Consider the following 20,414-nt stretch of genomic DNA (forward strand, 5'->3'; position numbering starts at 1 on the left):
TTTGTCTGATTTTCAGTGGGCCTATCCATGTAAGTAAGCCTTCTGAATATGCAGTCCTAACTTCAGTGGGTAAAGTTATCTGTTAGGACTGCTGTTCATGTTGTTCCCCCCAAATTGCTTATTTATCAGAAGTGATATTCCATTTACAGCCAAAGTTCTAAAGCAGATTACAGTATAATTATAATTATGCTGTCTGGATAAATTTGGCCCTGCTCCTCGAATGTCCCTTATCTTCTGCTTTAACTAAACAGATAAATCACAGTCAGGCAATTGATTTGGCTGAGGAAACAGGCTGGCGATCCACAAGATCGAAGATAGGCAGATCAATGAAAATAAAAGTCCAAATTTATTCATCATGTAAAAGCATAAAACATTCAGGGGTTCTTTTACCAAACTGCGGGAATAAGGGCCCTGCGCTAGCGTCAGGGGCCATTCTTTCTGTGCGCCATGGCCTATTTTACTGCAGCAGGTAAAAAGCCCCCATACACAAATGGCCAAGCATTAAGAGAACTCTTACCACATGGCTATACAGCGGGGAACCCTTACCACCACCCATTGAGGTGGCGATAAGAGCTCCCATGTTAATCCAGCAGTAACTGGGCAGCACGCAGCGATGCCCGATTACCTCCACAAGCCATTTCCGGGGGTTTTCTTTTTCCCCTGAAAGTGGTGCGCTCTGAAGGCGGGACTACCACTGGCAGCCGCATTGGACTGGCGGTTGTCCCGTAAGAGCGAGCAGTAAGCCTGCATTGGGCTTACCACCGCTTCGTAAAGGGGCCCCACAAATAGTTTAAAAGTCCGACATAGCCATGTTTCGCCCTCTCAAGGGCTGCATTAGGAGCTAATAATAAATACATTAAAAATATGGTAGTATAAATCATAAAATTCACTTGTATATACACACACAGATGAATAAATAATTAAATAACCACATTGGGACTATACCTTTTGTGTACATCAAATTTAATTTCTTTTCCTTCTAATCATATGTATGTTTTTAATAGTTGGCATTATGATTTTAACAATGTCTCTTACATATGTGTTTTTTTGGCTAAAGTCTGTGGCTTAATGATTTGGTTATTTATCCATGAGAAAGTGATTTTTGTGATTTATACTAACATTTTTAATGTATTTAACAGTTTTTATTAGCCTCTGACGCAGCTCTTGAGAGGATGAATCATGACCATGTCGGGCTTTTAAGTATTTAATTTGGCTGACCAAAATTCATGCATTTGGCTTGATAATGCTGGTGTTTTTGAATATTGACCCAAGTAAATAATAGACGATCAGATAGGGTATCCAGGCTTCACAAAATTCCTTTTGTTCGTTTTAGCACTTTTGCACTGAACAGTGATACAGCTCTCCAGCAATATATTGAGACCCTTCTGCTCCAAGGAGCTAAGATGAAGCATGGTGAAGGCGATTCTGCTGCTGCACAATTGCCTGACTCCAGACTCCTAGCCAGAGCGGTGGAAATCATTCCTTTACTGCAAAGCACACAAGAGTTGGTCATTGAACTCGGTGGAATTCTGAACAAGGTAGAAACATGCAGGGCAGAACTGTTAACACTCTAAGCCTATCAAGTCCTTATACATTTGTATGCTCACTTTATTACTTTGTAATGATTTTATTTTATTATCTAAATTGATATGTTTCTTATATTTGTCAGCTGAATTCTCTTGTTTAATACCACTTTAATGTAATTCCAGTTCGTACACAGCCTGAGCTTTGGTAGATACAATGAGGTTTATTTTCAAAGCACATGGACTTACAATACTATGTTACTATGGAACTTTGGAAGTCTATGTGCTTTGAAAATGAGCACCAATGTCTGTCATGATCATAGAAACACAGTGTTCAGTCTGTGTCAGCTGTTTCAGCTCCATAAAGAGTGTCCCATTGACACTGGCAATTTAAGACTCGCATTTTTAGCAAGTCCAGAATGCTTGGCTCCGACTCCATGTTTCTTGGCTCAGAAGTATGCAAAACGTAGATTGTGAGTCCACTAGGGACAGAGAAAGTATCTGCATAGAATAAATGTAAACCACTTTGGTTGTACCACAGAAAGGCAGTATATCAAGTCCATGACCCTTTGCCCTTTCCTTTAGTACTGTATAGTAATTTACTTTTCAGAATGTGGTGGCTATCATGTGCAGATTCTAGTCTTTCTTACCAAGTGTGGTTCCTAGACTACTTTAATGCTAAGTACTATATTATAGCTACCAATTCAAAATACTTTCTATAACTATGCTATAATTTAAACTCTGTCATCCAATTAGTATTACATGGTTATAAAACAGCAAAAATACTCTAATTTATTCAAAGTTTAAAAAAAAAAAAAGAGAGAGGAAAAAAAAACATTCCTGAAGTGGAGAATAATATAAAAATGCAGATTATATCCACAGATGAGCTTTCTATAAAACCAATTGCAAACATGTTTTCCAGCAGGTGTTTAGGATAGGGGGACAGTGTCCTGCAATGGATTACTTTTGATTTTTAGTTTTTAAATAACTCTTCTTTGGGGGGTCGGGGTGAGTTCTACTTGTACTCACTCATTTAGCATTTTCTCTGCTCTTATTTATGTGTAAACTATTTTTTATTAAGAAATAAAACAACATAACAGCAACAGAGCGTTGGTTTTACAATAAAACAGTGTTTTAACGTCCCAGACAAAAAGAACTCATGACCTGCCCTCTCATATCCTGCCCTGCCATTATCTTTGCAAGCAACTTTACCTTGTAATTCAATAATGATATAGGCCGATAGGATTCAGGTAAAGATCTCATCCTGGCTTAGGGAGCACGATGATTTGCACTAAATTAAGCAATGCCAGCAAGGATTCAGAAGTAATAAACTGATTAAACATTTTTGTAATGGGAGGGGGTCAGTGACCACTGGGGGAGTAAAGGGGGGGGTCATCCCTGAATCCCTCCAGTGGTCATCTGGTCATTTATGGCACCTTTTTGTGTCTTATTTGTTAGAAAAACAGGTCTAGACCAAAACGTTGACTTTTTCACCCTAGACGATTTGGTTTTATTCTGTTATGGTTGTAAAATGTCCAAGTGTTAGGCATGCCCTAATCCCGCCTTTGAAACACACCCAACACGCTCCCTTGTGATTTGGACACACTGCAAATGAAATGCATAGATAGACATCTGCAAAACAGGTTTAGAAAATACTGATTTGGACGTTTTGAGAAGAAATCCATCCAAACGGTATTTTATGACACATTTTGGATGTTTTTCTCTTTCAAAAATGAGCCCTGTAGTAACCTATGTAGTTTTGTAAAGCTATGTGCTTTGAAAATGAGCCTCCATATGTAGTTATATAGTACTCTAATTATGTAGCGTTTTATTTTACAAACGTAAAGGGCTCCTTTTACTAAGCTGCACTAATGGATTTAGTGCACGCTAATAATTAGCATGCACCAAATGATAAGGCGCCCATTATATTCATATGGGCATCTTATCATTTAGCGCACACTAATCATTAACACACCTTAATAAATGGACCCCAAAGGCTCCTATTTTATAAAAACAGCATATCAACTTATGTGCCTTTTTAAAATAGGCTCCAAGATCTAGCTCAAAAGTACATAAATACTGACACAAAAATTTATATTTTAATCAAAGAAGGTATAAATTTGGACGTATCCTCTATGTGTCTACGTATGTATTTCAGAAAATATGCACATGTATCATAACTTCACCTTTGCTCTACCCACCCACCCACTCCCTGAGAACACCTAAGAAATTCCTGAAACATTTGTTTATAAATGTTTTGTCATGAAATGCCTAGCCAAGCTGTTGCACCTGCCACTTGTGCTCTACACTAGCACTCTCCTTCCACCGAATGGGTCCCAACTGCCTCTTGGCGATCTCCCGCTCTCAAGGTGTTCCAGAAAACACTCACAGATCCAAAACACAAACCACCAGGATTCTTAGTCAGTCCAGACAAGCAGAGGCAATAAACTAAAAGTGTTTATTGTCATGAAAAATTAGAACAACAAACAGAAAAGATATATGGATCAATTATAACACTATCTAAACATTTGTCTACTATCTAAATAGTTCCTGGGAGTTCAGGTATATAGCTGCGCACAGGTTATCAAATATACCTGTTCACAAGGCCTCAGCAAACAGATCTTTCTCTCTCTTCTCCCTGGCTAAGACTGGAGAACAAGCCAGTACATCTTGGCTGAATTTGAGCTCCTGGGCCAATCACAACCCAGAACAGCACATTTTAAAAGTAGCTGACAACATCACTGCAGGTTAACTTCTTCTCTGTGTTAAACTAAAGAAGGAACAGTCATTTCTCTGTAACAGCTTTAAACATAAGCTTGCACCACCTGCTGGCCAAACTAGAGAAATACACTTCATGAAATATTCTTTTAATTCATATGCTGGAAAATTCACCATTTCGCCATAGGCTTACTACTTTCTTAATTTTTGCCATCAATTCAGGGTCATTTGCATGTGATGTATTCATAAAAATGGGGTATAGGAATGGGGTTTGCAGTAGTAAGTAAATAATTATTGTCTCAGATATTTATTCAGCAGTTTGTCATATGATGTGTTGAGGAGTGTGTGTTTTTGGAATTTTGTTTTAATTTGATTTGTTATGATGGATGGTTGGATACTGTGGTTTTATCTGTTTTAAATAGAATTGTATGTTGCTTTGTTCTTCTCCTAGATATAAGTGGATTATAAATAATAAACTAAACTACACACAGCTCAAAAGTAAGCAAGTACAATAGGATGCCGATTATCCAGACTGCTAGTATTCTTTATTTTTTTTTTTATCATAATAGTTATCACATTATGCCTGATATACAGTAAAAACATGTATAACATCACAAATAGCTTGATATTTTGTCCCATTAATTATTGAAAACAAAAAATAACTCTCAACATGTGTCTCAAAAGTGTGTGCTCTTTTCAAAAAGGAATGTCCAATCATCCAGATTTTTCGTTATCCAGACTGTTCTCTGCTGAGAAATTAATCTGGATAACTGTCGTTCTACACAGCAGAAGCAGCATCAAAGTCATATCTAGTTAACTGCCCTTTTGAGGCAAGTGGCTATTTGGAGAAGATCTCAGTAACTTGGGGAAAGAACTAGGGGAAACTAAGCCTCAGCAGTTGTCGAAAGAGAAGCCGAAAGCCTCTGGTCATCCATCTTCCGGGAGCTCTTGATCTTTCCATGCTCGGTTCACATCTTAAAGTCTTTCTTTAGTAGGTGCTCAATTACTCCTCAAATACAATATAAGTCAATAATTAGGATATATATTTTATTCTTGGAGGACCATCTCTTCCTGTCTCCCACAGATACTGTGTGGCAAGAGGAGAGCGGGAAATGAACCGCAGCACATCAGACCACTTTCTCATCTGCCGGCCTATATCCCATTGTTCATTTGAACAGTAGGGCTGTACTGAGCCTGCATGTTCACATGAACAGTCAGGTCTAGTCTGGCAGAAGAAGTAGTCCACTATGCTTTGATAGTTCTTGGGCTTGCAAGCGGTATATGAGAAATTAAGTAAATTTTAAAAACTGGAGAGTGGATTATGCCTGCCGTATGTCTAAATTGACTGCTTTGTGCTGAAATCAAGTTACAAACTTTATCAAAATTTGGGAGCCATTTACTCTCTGGTGCTCTAGTCAAGGCAATATTTCCGACTTGCTGATTTTGGTTTGTTCTTTGTTCTGATTCAGCTGCAGTTATTGTAAGCTTTTCTTTTGAGGGAGGAGGGGTCTGATCATCTTTTGCACTGTTCAGCTTTCATGTAGTATTGTACCGGAGAGTGATGGTATGACTACTGTTTTGTCTGCTGTATAGATGTGTTTGCCGTTAATGCTTGATGTCTTGCTCTGTTTTGTATTTTGATTTATTTCAATAAACAAACTTTTAAATAAAAAACTGGAGAGAGGAGAATGAAGAGAAAGAATAAGAGGTGGGGGGGCTGAAGAATGAGGTAGGGGTATATGCCTGGGAGGGAGGAAGAATCAGAGGTGAGGGTATTGCATGCAAGAGAAGATTTTGAGGGGATGACGGAATTAGGAGTCTTGCTGGGAGTTAGAGGAAGAGAGAATGGCAGTTGGAGTGAGAGAGAACTGCATTCCATGGTGCAGTAACTGAGTGTGTAGATAAGAGCACAAACCAAATTAAACTGATAGGGCTGTCAGCCTTGGAACAACCCAATACTCCAGATTTCTCCTTTTATAACTTAGGAACACCTTAACTAACAAATCTAAAGTTTGAATGCTATGCAAGACTAAACTAGATCAGTTTTATGGCAGACAAGAGCTAAATGCAAGTACTAATTTTAGATTTGTTGTTTTTTTTTTATGTATGTGCATAAAACAGCTGGATCCATATGACTATGAAACTATTGAAGGAGTCCTGATGGTTATACAGGCAGCAGATGAAAAGAACACGAGTATCCAACTGAAACAGGTACTAGGTTAACAACGTGGAGAGGAATTATATAATAGACCACCTATATGTGAAGGCCAGGTAGGGGCCTGTTTTATAAAGACACACAAGAAAAATACTGGGATCAAAGCAGCAGGAAATGTGCCTAGATTGAAGCTGCAGATATTTATGCTTGCTCAGGAGTGGGTGTAAGTATGTGTAAAAAGTATATTTAAATTATATCTCTACTCATACCATCCAAACTCCACTGAGAACACACCTACACACAGGTTCTGTGAAAGTGTTTGCCGTCTTGGCACCACACATACTTTTATGTGAGTAACTGGAGTAATTTTATAAAAGCACTTTTGCATACTCTGTACACACACAAAAAGTCCTTTATAAGATTATCCCCATTAATTTGATTATAATGTATTTGCATGAATCAGACTCATCATAAATAAATATTTATAAACATTGGAGTGATTTTTCAGTTGCCAAGAATTTCTCACTAAGGCCAATCTGTTGGGAGCTTAGGAACTATTAGCTTTCATTTGTAGTTCATCAAGACTTTCTTCCATCCATTCAACAGTATATACTACATGGTGTCAACATCATGACCAAGCAACACTGACCTGGGGTCTCTCATAGAGCCCTACACAAATCACGTTTAGTTGACCAAAAGGCATATTTGCAAAGCACTTTGGGAGGCTAAGTTCCATAGGTTTCTATGGAACTTTGGGAGGCTAAGTGCTTTGAAAATGAGCCTCCAAAAGACATTGCACTTGAGTGCCTAAATCCCCTTCATGCCAAAGACTTTCACACATTAGTTACTAGAGGTTAGGATGTTGGAATTGGGGTTTTGAGAGATCTAGGTTTTTGGCCTTTGTGATTGTATTTTGTTGGGGTTTCTGGATGTGGATTGTTTTATTATTAATGTTACTGCTTTATTTGTATGTAAACAGTCTCAAATGACTTTTTGACTGGAGGGGGCAGTATGTAAGATTTTATTTAAAAATATATATATTTTCTCTGTCAACAAGTAGGGAGATGCAGACTTATTTGATGTTCTCCAAGCAGCTCAGTGTGTGGTGCTCTCCTTCAGTGCACCAACTTCTTAATTTAAGAAGCTCCTGAACATATGCAGGCTGCTTTCATGCAAACCTTTTCACCTCAATCAGTTTTTCTTCCGGTCTGTTTAGCTGCATCTGCTTTCTTCCCCTTTTCAAAATTTTTATTGCTTTGGCATCAGGAGTTCCATCTTCGTCAATCATGAGGGGGCTTAGAGATCCTTCTGAGACCTTCCCAGTGCATCCAGATATTCAGGACCCGATTACAGCAGAATGGGTCTCACCGGACGCGAGACTGAGAGTGGGAAGAGCCATGACTCGCCTCTACCCATTGTTTCCAGGGGAGAAAGATAAATTGCAGCTTCCCAGGGTGGACTCCCTTTTTATCTCACCGGACGCGAGACTGAGAGTGGGAAGAGCCATGACTCGCCTCTACCCATTGTTTCCAGGGGAGAAAGATAAATTGCAGCTTCCCAGGGTGGACTCTCTTTTTATGGCGGTGACTAAGAAGACCACCTTGCTGGTGGAAGAGGGCACTGCCCTAAAAGACGTACAGGATAGGAAGCCTTTGAAATGGCCTCTTTGTGCCTTCAAGCAACGGTGTGCATCTCGTTCGTGACAAAAGCATTCCTAAAGTGATATCAGCAGCCTGCAATACATGACAGGTGCCATAATGCCCAGCTGGAAGTGGAGTTGGCCTACTTAGCGGATGCAATTTATGACATATGGGTTACGGCCTGTAGTATGACTGGCTGTCATAGCACATCGGCAACTCTGGTTGCAGCAGAAGCAACATCAAAGTCATGTCTAGTTAAACTGCCCTTTTGAATCAAGTGGCTATTTGGAGAAGATCTCAGTAATTTGGGGAAAGAACTGGGGGAAACTAAGTGTCACGGTTGTGACTGTATCCCATGCCTACATTCATTTCGCCTCCGGGTGACCAGGCCCTATGGCTGCTGTGGACTGTCTTCTTCCTGTTTCCCAGACATGTTCCAGAGTTCATTCCAGTCCTGGTGTTCCAGCACGCCAGACTTGCCCTGGTGTTCCTGCTGCCAAGCCTCACCTGTGACCTCATCTGTAATTGCCTATATTAAGCACCTGGGAACTTTTAGGCTTGCAACAGAGGTCTTACAAGGAGCTTTCATCTGTGTGTGTTTGTTGCAGTTCCAGCCCTGCTAGTTCTTGTCTTGTTGTCTTTAGCTTCATTTCCCTTCCTGCTTGTGTCTGCCCTGTTTGTCTACAACTTCAGTTCCCATCCTGCTTGGGTCTGCCCTGTTTGTCTTTAGCTTCAGTTCCCATCCTGCTTGGGTCTGCCCTGCAAGCCTTCAGCCTTAGTTCTGACCCTGCTTGTGTCCGCCCTGTGTGAGAATCCTGAATCCTGTTCCAGCCAAGCTTGTGAGAGAATCCTGAATCCTGCTCCAGCCAAGCTTGTTTGAGAATCCTGAACCCTATGTGAGGAGCCTGCATCCTGTTCCAGCCAAGCCAAGTCCATTCCAGCATCCGATTCCAGCCAGGCCAAGCCGTTCCAGCATCCGGTTCCAGCCAAGCCAAGTCCGTTCCAGCATCCGGTTCCATCCAAGCCTGTTCGAGAATCCTGAATCCTGTTCCCGTCCTGCTTATTCCAGCTCTGCCTACCACCAGCTTCAGTTCCAGTCTTGCTAGCTCCAGTCCTGCTTGTACCAGCCTGTCTGTGTTCTGCCTCGCTTCCTGTTTGGGTGGTTCACCTGCTGCTGCCAGTCACTGGCAGTGGTCCAAGGGCTCACTACTCTGGATCATTCCTCACAGTTGTGACACTAAGCCTCAGCAGTTGTCGAAAGAGAAGCCGAAAGCCTCTGGTCGTCCATCTTCAGGGAGCTCTTGATCTTGATTTCGAGACAATAGATGGTACTGGCCTGGTGGTCAGCATTATGGTCAGAAGTCCCTCTTTCAGGCACGCCAATCTTCCTTTCATGTGGACAGAAAGTCCCCCTCTCAGCTGGAGCACCTAATGCCTCCAGAACTTTGCAGTGATGCAAGGCTGGTCCACTCTTCTCTTTCTCCGGTGGAAGGCTGTCTTCAAGAGTTGCAGGAGGAGTGGGCCAAAATCATGTCAGACCAGTGGGTTCTGGATATTCTTACAGAAGATTACAAGTTGGAATTCTCCTACCCGGTCACTCTTCGCTTATTTCAGTGTCCTTGTTGAAAGAGAACCAAGGCAGTTGAGGTTCAGGCCACTGTAGATTCCTTGCTGTTGGCCATTGTTCTAGTTCCCCAGACCAAGCAGGGATAAGGCAGATAACTCCATATACTTCATTGTCCCATAGAGAGAAGGCACTTTTCTTCCGGTCTTAGATCTCAAAGGTCTAAACTCCTGCCTCTGAGTGTTCTACTTTCGCTTGGAAACAGAGCAGTCATAGCCTCAGTTCAAAGGAGAATTTCTCACCTCTCTCAATGCATATACCCATATGGCCGCTGCTGCATCAGAAGTTTCTATGTTTCGTGGTGCTGGGCTGTCACTTTCAATTCAGGGCTTTGCCTTTCAGTCTCGCTAGGGCTCCAAGAACGTTTACCAAGGTTATGGTGGTGGTGACGTCCTTCCTTCGGTACCTATTCGGACAGCATGGCTGTCACAGACAGTTGTCCATCGTCTACGGTCAATGGTTTGGGTGATCAAGTTCGAGAAGAGCAGACTAACTCCATCGCAGACACTGAAGTATCTGGGCGGTCTATTCGACACAGCAAGGGAGAGGATCTTCCTCACAGAATGCAGAAAGTCGAAGCTGGTCCAACAGATTCATCTTCTCAGTCAAGGCAGACCCAGAGTCTGGGACTATGTCCAGGTTCTGAGGTCAATGACATGGCAATGGAAGTGGTGTTATGGGCAATGTTATTTGTGGCCATTACGTGAGTCTCTTCTAAGCTACTGGTCTCCAGTGTTACAGAAGTACGACCTTCATCTCCTTTTGACGCTGGTTGCTAGACGGAATTTGCAACACTGGGGAGCTGGGGACACCTGGACGGAACAGGAGTCTCCGTGGTCAATAAATCACTTGGATCTCAGGGCAGTGCAGAAAGCCTTACACCACTCCATTTCTGGCAGGGGCCCTGGTCCGGGTTTTCTCCAACAATGCTACGGCAGTGACATATCAGCAAACAAGGCAGGACCTGCAGCCGTCTGATGGCAGTGAAGGCAGCCTCCCTCATGAGCTGGGCAGAGAAAAATCTTTGTTGCTTGTCGGCAGCTCACATCGCTGAGTCCTTGAATGTGGGGGTGGACTTTTTCAGCAGGCACTCCTTGGACCAAGGAAAATGGGAACTATCCAGCCATGGTTTTCGGCTGATAGTGAACTGATTCTGTTCTCCGCTTCTGGAATTCACAGCGATGAAAAGGAATGCCAGAGTGTCTAAGTTCTTCAGCTGTTGGAAAAAACTGGGCTTGATGGGGTTCGATGCCCTACTGCAGTCCTGGTCGGAGACCCATCTATAGTATGTCTTTCCTCCTTTGCCTATGGTAGGCCATGTGTTGAAAAGGATCACATTGCACTGGGGTAGAATAATTCTTGTAGCCCTGGATTGGCTGTGGAGGCTGTGGTATGTGATCCTGATTAAACTGCTGGACAGGGATCCTCTCCATCTTCCGCAGGTACACGGTCTACTGAACCAAGGTCATGTTCTCATAGAGGATCCATGTCCCTTTGATCTTATGGCTTGGCCATTGAAAGGGCTTGATTGAAAAAAAAGTTTATTTTGATTTAGTTATTGTTATTTTGCTTCAAAATAAGTCATGGTAGGGGCTCCCATGCTAATGGGAAAATGACTGCATGGCCATTAATAAAAAAAATCTGAAAATCAGCCTTTTTGCCTCTGCTGTAAAAATGGCGTTAGCGTGTGGGAAAGACCCGCAGAAGGGCACACTAAGACAGCTTTTATAAGGGCCATATTTTTTTTTTTTTAATAATCCATGCAAAGTCATAGACCAAGGTGAAAGGAGAGGAGTTGCAGTTAGCATGGGAGCAGTCCACATGATGCTCAAGAGTTTTCTAAACTAAAGTCCTGAACTGAAAGAGAGCACCACACATGGAGTCTTCCAGAGTGGCTGCATTTTCCTTCTATCTATGGAGAACCTCCATTACAATTAAGCAACTACACTTTGTTGTGTGCTACTTGGAATGGATTGTTGTTTTTTTTTAGATTTGCAGTACATAAAATTTTAGGAATCAAGAATAGGTAAGTCTGAATCAAACCTGTTTCTCTTTACTGCTGCTGTTTTCTTTCAAATTATCTTAAATGCGGCTTTAAAAATGTTCCTTACTTTTCTTAAAGGCTCTGGGTCTTTTGAACCACCTGAAATCATATAAGAGAACCTCCCCTCCGGTGGAACAGGAATACCAGTATGTTTTAGAGCATGCTATTTCCCTATCACCAGCTGCTCAGACTAGACTGCCTTTCCATTTGCTTTTCTTCAGAACTGCTCAGAGTTTTTGGCGCATCCTATGTAAGTCAAAAATATAAAATTTTATAGTGGTAGTTACAACAAAAGACAAATGATTCTCTCAGTAATTGAAAATCAGAAGAAAAGTTACATTCCTTAGCATTCATACCAGACCAGTTCAGAACTTGTGGGTTATGTCCATCAATCAGCAGATGGAGGTAGAGAGACAAAGTAGTTCTGTATGATTCACATCTTAAGGGTACCAAGCACCCTTAGAATGCTCAGTATTTCTTTGTCTCTAGTGAATGGTGAGACTGACCATGCAGTTTCTGAGCTATTTGCTAAAATTAGCTCCTGGAGTAGTTGGAGAGCTGGACCCAGTAGAGTAGAGGTTTGATCCTTTAAGATAATTTAGTTCCAAGAAGAATATTTCTGTTTACTTGGAAGCATAAGGGATAACTCAGTAGAGTCTGAGCTTCCACCCCATTTATGCCCCCTTTACCCTTCTAGTCGTTTAATTCTTGGATACTAGTTCCAAAGGGAGGCAGCAATTTCACTGTATGCCTGAAACAAGCAAAACTATCTATTTTTCTGTAGCAAGACTGTTCTCGCTTTCTTTCAGCAACCCTGAGGGATCTCAGAGAGACAGCTGTGGATACGAGAGTTCAGTGTCTTCAAGGGAGTTTCAAGTCCCACTCACCTTCAGGACTGTTTTGCTACATCCCTTAGGTTCTGGACTGATCTGGTATGGACGCTGAGGAAGGAGAAATTGTCTTACCTGATAATTTTCTTTCCTTTAATCCTACTAGACCAGTCCAGAAGCCCTTCCTCAGTGAATATTAAAGAACATTTTTTCCATTCCAAATGTTTTTTTCTATTTTACACTCTACCTAACTTTTCTAATTGGATTTTAATATAGCTCCTGACTTAGTTGAAGAACTGTAAGTCGGTAGAGAGCAACAATGACTTACAGGTAATGGATGGATGCAACATTTGGTTAATAGTGTTGGATTTTGAGTCAGCTCCTGACCCATTTGGAGAACCGTGGGCCAATAGCGAAAATAATATCTTATTGTAAAGGTATTGGATGAATACAACATTTGACCAAAAATTTGAACAAGAGCACTGTTGCTTCTCAATTTGAATACTGAGCATTCTAAGGCTTCATGCTGCCCTTAAGGGGCAAATCACACAGAACTACTTTGTGTGTGTGTCACCATCCGTTTGTATTCAATCACTATTTGGTCAAAATTCAGAGGGTCTTGCAGAATTACTTTGGATTCCTTCATCTTGCTTTTCCTGTACCTAGAAATAGGCTTTCCTTCTCTTAAGAATATTTGTTTTAAATCTGTTTATGAACATTTTGTCATTTCAGGGGACAAGAGTTTGGAATCCACTGCCATGGGAGATAAAATGTTCACCTTTACATTTGTACTTAAGGAAAGCTTTGAAAACATACTTGTTTGAAATGGACCTTAATGTTATTGTTTAAAAGTAGTTGAGTTGTTTGTGTGACATTTATATATTCCTCAATTGTTGAGTCTCTCAGTCTGTTAACCACAGCAAACACAAGCAGTATATAAGACACTTGGGGCCCTGTTTACTAAGCAGTAATGTAGGCGCGCTAGCGTTTTTAACGCGCACTAAAAAGTAATGTGCGTTAATGCTGGAGACATCCCTATATTCCTGTGGGTGTCTTTAACGTTAGTGCACCTTAGTAAACCAGGTCCTTATAGTATAGTAACAGATATAATCCACAGGTTCTGGACTAGTCTGGTAAGACTAAAGGAAAGAAAATATCATGTAAGACATAATTTCTCCATTTAACAATTTTATTTTATATCTCATTCTGGAGAATAGATTTTGTGTTTAAAAAAATTTTTAAACACAGAATCTAGCTGCTCCTTCATTTTATGTCCTAGATAAATTGGTGTATTACTGTGAATTAGGTCTATGGGGTCCTTTTACTATAGTGTGGTAGGTTTTGAAGTTACTGTACTTTTAACGCAAAAATTAACATGTAACTGCAAAGCTTCTACAGTAAATGCAGAGTGCATGCCTAACCTCCACCCTGCATTTGCTGAACAGGGTAGCGCTTGCAGTTGCAGATAGCAATCACATGTAACACAATATGGGGCCAACCTTATAACACAGTAGCATTTTACTCCCTTTTTGCATGCCTCCCCCCTGAGCACCAACATTAGGTCCGCCTGGCATCCTCGATACCAACATTAGGTCCCTCCCCAACACAAAAACCCTCCCCCCTCCTCAAAAACCTGGCCCCCACATATACACCCACTCCTAAAGCTCTACCGTCCCCACCCCCAGACCTACCTGGGGCCATTGTTGGTGGTGTAATGGTTCCCAAGCAGAAGCTATTCCTCCCTGCTGCCCAGGTTGGCGCCAGTGTCCAAAATGACACCAATAACCCCTAGCAGTACTCTTGCAGTACTACTGCTAATGACCCCCATATATGGAAGTCTGTAACAGATTAACCCATTAAAATCCAACAATGTGGTTGTCTGACCGTTTGACTACTTTTTTTATGGCTCCCACTCTTCTTTAACCATGTTTTTCCCCTTGTTCCATCTCTCAGAATTTTGGGGATTATTTAGAATTGCCACTTGTCTTTTGACCTTCAAGAATCCTTTGTAGTACCTTCTTGTTTTATTGCAGTTCGCCATATCAGGGTTCTTCGTCATTGTTCGATTGCTTTGCACTCACAGCTTTGTCATTTTTTCTTTAATAATTAGCTGTCTTAAGTACTATAATAATAATAATAATCTATATATATATAAAGCAGACTCATGTGTTTGTTTGTCCATGTATGAACTCCTCTGGCCCTCAAAGAGCTACAGCCACCAAACCCGTCATGCAGACTCTACTCACCGTTGTCAAGATTATTGTATAGTTTGAAGCAATTCGGTTCACAGGGGCACTCGGGAGGGGGAACAATGCCTCTATCCAATAAATTAATAGGATACAGATCGGAAAGTTCTTTCTTGCTGTTGCTAAGCAACAAATTGCTTGGGCCTGGGTGAGGGCTCAGACAGAGACTGGTGGGGAGAATCATGGACAGCAGCTGTGCAGTTGTCCCTTTCTCTTCCCTAACAATCTCATTCTCTAATACCCTCTTCCCTAACAAATTCAGTACAAGGGAAATTCAGAGACTGGTGCAAGCAGGGTAGGGAGAAAGTATTGGGGTCAGACTGGGAAGTGTGTGTGTGCATGAATTCACTACCCCACCAGGAGAACGCTCCTCAAAAAGGGCAGGAAATATGCCCTTAAAAATAAGGCTGTGTTTTGACAGGAAAATGGTGAAAGCACGCACCTGCTAGATAGAAAAAAAAAAAAAAAACTAACCAAGAAAATCAACCTAAACAAATTGATCAGAAAAGAAAAGTTAGTGCTAGGTAGGGATCCAGTCTCCACATTTTAAGGAAGTATTAAACTCAGTGTCGCCCTTTCTTACACACCCCTTAGCAAAACACCTCAGTCACACTCAGCCATTCTCACACACTCACACTCACCCATTCTCACACACCCCTCAGCAAAACAACCTCAATCACACACCCACTCACACTTCCCTCAGTACCACACCCCCACTGACACCCGTTCTCACACACCCCAGAGTAGCATACCTCCACGCACACTCACCCCTCAGCAGTACACCCCCACTCACACACCACAGAATATCACACACCCACTCACACACCACATACTAGCACACCCCCACTCACATTCACCAGTTCTCATACACCCCTCAGCAAAACACTCACACTCGCCCATTCTCACACACCTCTCAGCAGAAAACCCTCACTCAAACCCTCTTCACCATTACACACCATTCATTCTCCCACTCACCCCTCATCAGTACACCCCCACTCACCCATTCTCACATCCCCTTAACACACCCCTATTCACACTTACCCATTCTCACACCTCCCTTCAACAGTACAACTCTTCAGTAGCACACTCTCACTCACACTCACCCATTCTAACACACACCCATTCACTCTCACTCTTAGCAGTGCACCCCCACTCAGCCATTTTCACACACCCCTCAGCATTGCCTCTTAACTTAGCTCATACTGAGAACTCAATTTGTCAAATAAACAAAGGAACAGGCCTAGCCAATGCATCTTCTTTAGGATAACATATATATGATAGAGGACATAATACCCTGTTTCCAAGAGCTGTGAGGAAAGGCGGTGAATACACACATTCTGGAAAATAAGACCACACTCCTCCAGAGAGAGCTCCCTGCCCAGATCCCTTTCCCAATCTCTCCAGAACACTCCCTCAAGGGAGGTAACACATAGCAATGTACTATAAATTTCAGATAAGGTACCTCTTCCCCCTAAGCTTTTTATGCAAAATTCTTCAAAGGGGACCGTTTATCCACAAAAATCCCCTTCCTGTCTAAGCTGCATATATCCCAAAAATCCTCCTCCCCAAATCAAGCTGAGTCTTCAGAGTACCAAATGGGAGAATGGCACCATCTGACCACACTACCTGTGCTACCATGCTAAGGACCTACAACGCCCACTTCCTAAAAGTGCCTTGTGACTCAGCACTAGGGAAGTGGTTATTGAACCATAAAGAGGCAAGCTTTTCCTTCTAACCCTTCAGCAGTGTCTCACACAAATATATTAAACAGAATCAGCTCCAGCACCAACCCGTGAGACACTCCTCTACTCACCTGCCTTTTCTCCGAGCCGATTCCATTTACCACCATCCTCTGCTGCCTTTTGGTCAACCAGTTTCCATTCCAGTTCACCACTTTGGTTCCTAAGTTCAGCCCTCACAGCTTATTCACGAGTCTTCTGTGAGGGACCATATCAAAGGCTTTGCTGAAATGCAAGTAGATTACTACTACTACTACTACTATTTAGCATTTCTATAGCGCTACAAGGCATACGCAGCGCCTATTGCATGCCTATTGCACGCCTTCATCCAGTTCTTTGGTCACCCAGTCAAAGAAGTCAATCAGATTCGTTTGGCAGGATTTTCCTTTGGTAAGGCCATGTTGCCTCTGATCCTGTAGCCTATTGGCTTCTAGAAAGTCAACTATCCTTTCCTTCAGCAGCGATTACATTATTTTTCCTTCCACCGATGTGAGGGTTACCGGCCTGTAATTTCCCACTTCTTCCCTATCTCTGCTTTTGTGAAGAAGAACCACATCAGCTCGTTTCCAATCCCGTGAAGATAGGCAGCTTGACAGTGCCCACCAAGCCACAGTCAGGGCCCTCCAAACATTGGCCCCCGCATATCTACCTGCCACGAACCCAGCTTGATCGTCATGAATTGGTTTAGGTAAAAAGGGTGTTAAATGTGTGGTGAGGATTTTAGCTAAAAGTTTCAATCTAGATTGAGTAAGGAGATAGGGCAATATGATCCACACTGCTGTGGGTCCCTCCCAGGCTTTGACAGAACCATTATCCCTGCTGTTTTTGTCTCGTCTCAGAGGCGCTCTCCCTGAAGGACAGCAATAAAATGTCAGCCAGCTGAGAGGAAAGATTGGCACTAAAAATCTTATAATATTTAGCTTTTCCCATCTTGAGGCCCTTAATGGCCTGGGCAACTTCCTCCACCACTATGTTGCTGTCTAGGACCTGTGCATCCTCAGGTGTAAGGGAGGGTAAGTCGATAGCAGCTAAATAGGATCTAATATAATCTGCCGAAATACCCTCCTCCCCAGTATATAGTGCTTGATAGGAATCTTGGAAGTACTTTTGTTTGGCTGGGTCTGAGGCAGTGAAAACCCCCAAACTATCTCTGATTTTCAAGATCCATTTCCTTTTGCCTCTTAACTTTGTTTATTAGCTAGTAACTTAGAAGCCTTGTTACCCTGTTCATAATATTGCTGACGAACCTGATCTAACTTAAATGCCATTTGAGCCATCCCAAGGGCCTGCAATTCCCTACGAAGATCTTGCAACCTTAGTCTACCCACTCCTGTAGCACGAATCTTATATTGACCCTCCTCTCGCTAAGCTGTTCCTAGAGTTTTCTCTCATTGGCCTCCTGTTGTTTTTTAACATGCGATCCTAGCGCTATGAAATGACACCAGAGAAACACCTTCAACCCCTCCCAGACTGCAACCTTCCCCACCTGTCCATTATTGTTAAGAAGAAAGTATTCATGTAAAGCTGCAGCAGTCTGCTTCCTATGGACTTCACGAACCAATAAAGACTCATTGAGGTGCCAGCTCCCCCTTGGACCACCCACTTGATCCACCACAACAAACATCTAAATAGAAGCATGGTCAGACCAAAGAATGAACATCCGCACCGCCTGCAGCCTGCATACATGGGACTTCTCCAAATGGATCATATCAATTCTAGAATAAGATCTGTGCACTGGAAAATAAAAAGTATACTCCCATCTATTACCCTCACAATGTCTCCAAGTGTCCACCACCTGTAGAGTGTCCAACAACCTTTTCACAGACATCCTAGCTTCCGTAGTCCCCCTCCCCACGACGCACCCCACCAAGCTATCTAAATTAGGATTAAGAACCATGTTTAAATAACCACCACCACCAGTAACATCCCCCCCACCCCTTCCCTGCAAAACCTCCCCCAGAGTGTGAAAAAAATCCTCCTGATGCTGATTAGGTGCATTAACCCCCACCACTGTCATAGCCAAGCCTGCTATAATACCTTCAACTATTACATAACATCCACCCACACCTTTAAGTTCATGCTGAATCTCAATTTTATGTTTGCTAGCAATCATGATCCCCACCTCTACCCCCTTCCAATGAGAAGTAGTATTCGCCTCCCAACACTGGTAAGAGAAATGAGAGACCATCAGGCACTCATCGCATTTCCACAGATGAGACTCCTGTAAAAGATCAACTGACTCCCTCCTGTTAGCACCGTCCATCTTTTAACTACAGAATTAAGGCCTTTAACATTCCAGGACCTTCAGTTCACCCTGGTGTGACCCCAAAAACCTCCACACCATTAGAGAACCTTCCAGATTCAGATCCGCTCCCCTCTACCCACTCTTGTAGCCTTGCCCCCCCATCCACCACCATGAAAACCCCATAACTTTCCCTCCTCCCCCATCCACCAGCAACCCACTATAGTGGTGCTGAGAGGAAAAAAGATGCTCGCTCTCCAGTCCATGCACTCCCCACCATTCACAACATCCTGATTCATACCACTGCAGAAAAGAAAGAACATGCCAGATCTCCCCAAATGATAAAAACTTCAAAAGGCACCAAACTACAGACAAGATGGCAGTCTTAAACTGTACACTTAGGACCTGTACACCTGTGCGTGGAAATCCAGAACCTAAAAACAACTGTGCAAGGAGTCCTCTATGGCGGTCCATGTCCCTGCTGACTCCAGAGCTCCTCCTGTGGCGTCGTTTGGCTTTCAGTACTTTCTACCACTTGAGCTTGTGAACTCCATCCATGATGCATCACCAGCTGGTTCCTCCCGCTTTAGACCATGCTCAGCCAGCACCGACCATGCATCTCTTATGAGCTCCTTCCACTGTAAAAGTAATTCCAAAAGGGAAGATCCACCTATATCGAATATTTTCCTGCTGCAGCTGCACAGTGACCTCCCAAAATTCTCTCCTCTTTTGCAGTACACCACCACCAGATCTAGTTGCAAGACAATCTCATGCCCCTGCCACACGAGCACTTTTGGCACATAACAGATGCCATTTTCTCTTTGAGCTCAAACTCATGAAAACAGATCACCAAATCTCAAGGAGCATTACCATAGGCCTGCCCCAGAGCTCTGTGTGCCCAATCCAATTTAATCTCTGTGGGGCTGTTACTATGATTGCCTATTTGCAGTACAGCCGCACAAATTTGCTGAGCAACTCATTTGCTGTCCATGTACTCCTCTAGTTCAGGAACCCCACGAGTATGCATATTGGTCCGCCATATTCGATTTTCTATTTTCTCCAACTTCTCTTCCAGAAGCCTGTCTGTAGTGAGCAGCTTCTACACTGCAGATTGCACTCCGGCCAGTTCCTCGCCCTGTTCCTCAATGTAGGATTAGGTCTTCTCCACCCTACTGTTGAACTCCCCCCAGCACTGCATGGATAGTGTTCACCTTCGCCAACACTTAATTCTTAGAGGAAGCAATTTCACCCTTCACCTCGGCGAACCATCCCTTGAAATCTGCTCTGGTCAGTGGAGTAGCATCAGCACTGATTGGCAAAGGTCCCGCAGCGTTCTCAACTGGCTCTGCAAGCGTGTTTGTTGCCATCTTGCCCACCATCGACGCTCACTGTGCACTGCCAATGTAAGAAAAGAATCTGTAAATCTATCACCCGACTCCAGGTTACCAGAATCAAAACTGCAGCACACTGGTCTCTGCTACAAGCCCCTATACTCTGCAGGGGTGAGAACAGCAAAAATCCAATATAAACCACAAATTAATGGACTGGGGGGCTGGAACACCAGACATCATGCTACCTGAGTGAGTGATGTCATTTCCTCCTGAAACCCAATTTTAAGAAAATTTTTTAAAAGGCCTTAAACCCTATGTTTTT

General features: G+C 42.7%; 1 protein-coding gene across 1 annotated transcript in view; it reads left to right on the forward strand.

Annotated features, from left to right (window-relative positions):
* KNTC1 (kinetochore associated 1) overlaps positions 1-20,414 on the forward strand; it is a 318,233-nt gene that overhangs the window by 256,293 nt on the left and 41,526 nt on the right. Inside the window, exons 44-46 of the mRNA XM_030219253.1 lie at positions 1,334-1,538; positions 6,363-6,452; positions 11,783-11,954. Of these exons, the coding sequence (XP_030075113.1) occupies positions 1,334-1,538; positions 6,363-6,452; positions 11,783-11,954 (467 nt within the window). The remainder of the gene's footprint in view (positions 1-1,333; positions 1,539-6,362; positions 6,453-11,782; positions 11,955-20,414) is intronic.

This window comes from Microcaecilia unicolor, chromosome 11 (assembly GCF_901765095.1).
Source record: "Microcaecilia unicolor chromosome 11, aMicUni1.1, whole genome shotgun sequence".
Lineage (NCBI taxonomy): Eukaryota > Metazoa > Chordata > Amphibia > Gymnophiona > Siphonopidae > Microcaecilia > Microcaecilia unicolor.